Source organism: Charadrius vociferus, unplaced genomic scaffold (genome assembly GCF_000708025.1).
Source record: "Charadrius vociferus isolate BGI_N301 unplaced genomic scaffold, ASM70802v2 scaffold359, whole genome shotgun sequence".
Taxonomy (NCBI): Eukaryota; Metazoa; Chordata; class Aves; order Charadriiformes; family Charadriidae; genus Charadrius; species Charadrius vociferus.
This window is the reverse complement of record NW_009661369.1, coordinates 1,924,783-1,929,957: the sequence shown is the minus strand read 5'-3', so window position 1 is coordinate 1,929,957 and position 5,175 is coordinate 1,924,783. Positions and strand designations below refer to the sequence as shown.

General features: G+C 42.6%; 1 protein-coding gene across 1 annotated transcript in view; it reads right to left on the bottom strand.

Moving 5' to 3' along the window:
- LAMA4 (laminin, alpha 4) overlaps positions 1-686 on the bottom strand; it is a 105,947-nt gene extending 105,261 nt beyond the window's left edge. Inside the window, exon 1 of the mRNA XM_009893607.1 lies at positions 486-686. Coding sequence (XP_009891909.1) covers positions 486-686 — 201 coding nt within the window. The remainder of the gene's footprint in view (positions 1-485) is intronic.
- Between the last annotated feature and the right edge of the window lie 4,489 nt (positions 687-5,175).

Here is a 5,175-nt window from a genome sequence, read left to right as displayed (position 1 = left end):
TGAGAAGGAACTTCAGATTGTGGCATTCAGAGACAAAAGCACAAACTTCAACAGTACAGTGTTTGCCACCAAAAGACAGACTCTTTCTGGAAGTTTAAGTGAGTTACAATTGCAGGAACTACAGCAAGGCAAGCAGAAAAGCGTTGTGACAATTAACCCTTGTAAAATAGCTCTGTTTGGACAGGCCTGTTTAGTTATGTTGGCAGGAAAGTCGGAGACGTGCTAAGCCAGCCTCACTGCAAAGTACAGCAGCTGTCTGCTCACAGCAGGCAGGGCATGTGTACATTTTGAAGTCTGAACTGTATCTCTCCAGTCCCGAAATGCAACGTCTCAGACCCCCTGCAAAAAAAAAAAAAAATAAAAAAATCCTCCGGTATCGCTTTAAGGATGAATGATTAAGCTAACGTTAACCAGATGGGAGCTTCAACACAGACATACGAAAGCAGAAAAGCGCAGACACTAGAGAGAGAAGGGAGTTACTGTACCTCAGCAAAAGGCACCCAACTTCCAGTAGCTACTGCCTGCTGCTGCCCTCTGATAACAGTGGCTTCTTGCGTGCTGACCGCTGAGCTACCTTCAAAGTCAAACTGAAAAATGCCTCCCTCACTCGAGGCTGTGCTGGAGGAGAAGCATCTCAAAAAGAATAATATAGGAGAAACGAGGGGCCAGGCGGAGATCAAAGCCATTTCCTCCCCTTACATCCAGCAGTGGTCTTCTAGCGTCTCAGTAATTGTTTACCCTCTTCTGCAATCAGCCCCCCTTGGCTTAGTGGTGCCTCAGTTATTTTAACTTTCTTTCAGCATTCAGTTTCCAGATGTGGCACTTCAAGGCAGTCTAACCAGATCCTGATTTAAAAGAGGAAACAAAAAAAAGGAAAAAAAAAAAAAGGAAAAAAAAGGAAAAGGAGGGAAGAAAAGCGCTTTTGCTGCCTCCCTCGTTCACTCTCTGTGCCTGTGGCTCCTCTTTTTCCCCAGAGGCTCCAGCTCAATAACATACAGATGGGCAGTGCTTAAGCAGAGAGTGTCAAACAGAGATTGTATTCCAGGAAAGCATCGCTGGCTCCCCAGCCACCTTATCTCCCCCTGTCAGGATACAGACTGACGCTCTGCTCGGTGCTCTGGCTTCCTTCACATGTTCACATCGTTCCCTTTTTTACCTTTCATGTCGAGACCCTCCCACTCAAACTTTGCCATTCAGAAAGTGAGGTCACCCTTTCCGCCCCCCACGCCACCCCACCCCCCTAACTCCATCTGACTGCTCCACACGAAGCATTGACTCTCATGACTGTTTGTTTGGGGTTTTATTTTTTAACATCTCCAGTTTATTCAGTGGAAGGCAGAAAGGTGCCAAACTTATTAAAAAAACGGCTAAACCAACCTTTTACTTTGGCATGGGGGAGGGGGAGTCTGTGGGCAGGAGGAGGAGGAGGAGAGGAGGAGGGAGACAGCCTGGCTGTGCCATGGGCTAATAGGGCTAAGTGGTTTCCCTAACATGCTTCATTCAGATCCTTTCCCTCAAGCCCACCTCTCAGCTTCGTTGGCTTGTGAAAAAGAGTATCGTTCACTGTGATTTTGGAAAATGACTTCATTACTCAGACTCATGAACTTTTATTTACAAAGAGCATCTTGTATTCCTTTTTCAAGAGATGCTTTGTGAGGCCCTGGTAACAAGGCTTGCAGTGTGTGTATGAAAGCGAGCTGAATATATTGCCCACAGTTGACTTAATTTTATGACTACAATCTCAAAAAGACAACGCAGTAACCCTTGCTAGGGTTGGGGAAAAAGTCAGGGTATAATTATACTAATGTTCACCATTGCAGCCAAGCGGTTAGCACCTTGTCCCTCAACTTTCCTGTGTGCAGGGGTTTGTAGCATCACTGGCCTGTCAGGCTTCATTCTTAATTCTTAACATAAGTTGGCTTACTGGGCTTCATTCTGGGAACAGATTCCTTCTTTCTTCCTCCCTCCCCTTTTCCTATCTGATTGAAGAAATTATGAACCAAGGAAGCAGTCAGTAAAGGATTAAGGGTAAAATAAAGGATTTTGGTGATCTGTTAACTTCTACACATCCGTAGGCACAGCTTTGGGCCCATAAATGCTGTACAGAAATGCTGTTTCAGAAATGATGTAGCTGAGCAGACAAGGTGACTCAAGCTTGTGGGACAACGTATTACACCAGTAGAGAAGAAAAAGCTGTGGGACCCAAGCCTATGAGGTTCAGGACCAAGATTTGGAGGAGGAAATAAAAGATGGCAATGGTGGTTGTAGGTAATTCTGTCCTGAGAACAATGGAAACATGTCTCTGTTACTCAGACCTGATATGGTGGCAAGCATGCTGCCTTCTCGGAGCCTAAGGGTGGGGTATTATTGAGGGCTGCCAGGACTTTTCTATCTCTTTCTGCTAATGTTATTCCTGGGAATGACCTGGAGCAGGTCTGAAGGCTCAGGGAGCAGAAGACCAGGGAGGCCCCAGGCAGGGACCCTATGAGGTTCCCATTAGGCTTTTTGCTACAAGGACAAGTTTGAGGTGTAAAGATAACATTAAAGCGGGGGCAAGAAAGAGAATAAAACATCTTGGCAGTAAGTGATGGAATCACTACTTATGTGGTGGCAATGGAGATTTTTAACTATCTAGTGAATTGTGCAGCAAATTACTGGAATATGTGTGAGAATTTTTTGGATACTTTTTTTTTTTTTGGAAAAAGCAACCACCAGACAATCTTCTACATCTGTGCCCAGGCATTAGGGAGGAACTGTTGACAATCCAACAGAGAATGATAACTTGGGGATCAGTTACTTAGGGTTTGTAAGCCTTTGGATGGGAAGAACAGGAAAATTAAATCTACGTGTTTCTGGCAGTCAGTCTTCAACAAATTCAGAGACTTGGGAGGGATGTTCTCTTGCCTAGCAGAAAAAGGAATTGAAGAAAATAAGTGGTCTGTAAAGAAATTATGTGAACCAGAAAGACAGGAAAGACAAGAAGATTTGGCCAAACTGTGAGCTCTTTCTGAACCAGAAGCTCAAGAAAGAAACACATGGGAAGGGAAAACTGAGACTACCTCTGAGCACAGGAAGAACATATCAAGATGAAAGCTGAAAGGTAAAGGCAGAAAATGAGATATAATTTTAAAGGCAATAGGTGTGAGAGGAAGATATGGGAGATCCTTGGTTCAATATCCATCAAAGACAGAAATTTAACAAAGGATAAATCTGAAATTGTTTCAGGTTGAGGACTGTGTTAAATGGCTTCTTGAGGGTTTTCCTAGCTCTGTGAGCTTTAGTTTTCCTAGGAAGTCATTAGCTGTTATGGTTTTGGCTCTGGAGAACATGACTTCTAATTATAGTGGAACAAAAATAAGGTGTAACACTGTTTTTCTACAATTAGTTCTGCCTTTTTTTTCTTTTTCTTTTTTTTTTTTTTTTCCTGGATCGCATTGCAACAATGAAGAACAAGATTCCTTCCAGAACATTTTGGGAGAATTTCAGTAAATAAAATTTCAGAATAGAAGAGTCTTTAAAAGAGCTCCTTTCAAAAAAGTAATTTGCAGAGTGTATAAGGTTTCTTTGTGTCTTTTCATCTGCCTAGTGATATGGTTGGGGTACACTTTAGGACTGGGAGTATATCGCAAGACGTATCAATATGTAAGAGGAATTGGAGACCAGTGGTAGGTACTAGTTATTATGTCGAGTGATTCATAGTTTTGACAATTTAATTAATTCAAGGAATTAAAATTAATTGACTTACTAAACCCTGAAAAATTACTTTTTTTTAGTCTTTTTATTGCAGGGATGGTGAAAGGAGTGTATTCATGCATGCTTAATTTAGGTCAAGATCCTGCAATCATGTGTATAAGTCACATAATGATTTTGAAGAGTTCAGGGCTTACATGTTTGCACAATTGGGCTTAACTAAGTAGTTGCATTGGGAACCAATAGCAGCATTTAGGGGACAGCAGCTGCAGGGTGCCCTGGGCCAGTCCAGCTGGCTTGACAATGGATGGAAACAACGCACAATACCCCCAAACATGGCTTCTCTGCTCCAACAGATGCTAAAAAGGGCTGTAGTTGCTGGGGCAGTAAGTGCTGGAGTAGAGACGTGTGGGTGCACTGAGGAAACACAACAGGAAAGGTATGAGGATGCAAAAAGGGCAGTCATGAGGAGAAACGTCAAGAGATGCATTTTGAGAAACAAAATGGAGAAGTGGTAGGGGACATTGCTGAGGAGATTGCTGGTGATGCAGCTTTGGAAGGACAAACTTGTTGCTGGGTAGGGTGCCCACCTGAGGGTGACCCACATGAGGGCAGAGACATCCTGAGGGAGTGCAGCCTGTGTGTGACCCTTGCAGGTCAGGGACAGCCTGGAGGGTGTAGATCAGGAAGGGGCTAGGAAGGTGTTGGACAGAAGTTGAGCCTGGGAAGAGGGAAGGAAGGTATTTCTCCAAGTGTTTATTTAATGATTTGTTTTCTCACTCATTTCTCAATACCTAAACAAGTGATTAAACATTTCTGTTTACTTATTTCCAATAAATTAAATTATGTGAAATGCCCCGAGTCAAGACTGTTTTGCCTGTGACAGTGGTGAATGTGGAAGTCTTGTGAATGAGATGCGAATGAGATATAGTCAATCAGAGCAACTGTGAGCTTCACGAGCCTTGCTCAGCACAGTGAACTGACCATCTGCACCCTGGACATGCCTTTGAGGGACTTTCTTCTTCAAGTATGCATCTGCTTTTCCAGAGCAAGAAATACCCCCAGAAATATCATGAAGGATGCTTAGATTACAAGTTCTTCAAGTAAAGCCTGGTTTTTATTACACATATGTGGCAGGTAATAAAATTAACCTCAGTCTATGATGAAGGTGTCCCACCCAGTAGGTTATTAATAATGCAAACCCCCTCAAACACATTTGCAGAAAAAAGAAAATACCATTCTTGAAATGGGCAAAAGTTACCAAGTGAAAACAACACCGTTATGCATCACATCTCTTTATGTAAAATCAGAGCAAAGATATTCATATCCCTGTGAAAGAGTTCTGAGTGTTAATTTATAGTACTTTGAAAGAGGTAAGATTTTAATTATCCTCAAGATCAAAGTCTTAAAAGGAGGAAGATGTCTGTTAAATGTCTATGGGAAACCAGATCCTTAAAAAAATCTCACAATGGCCCAAGGCATTAA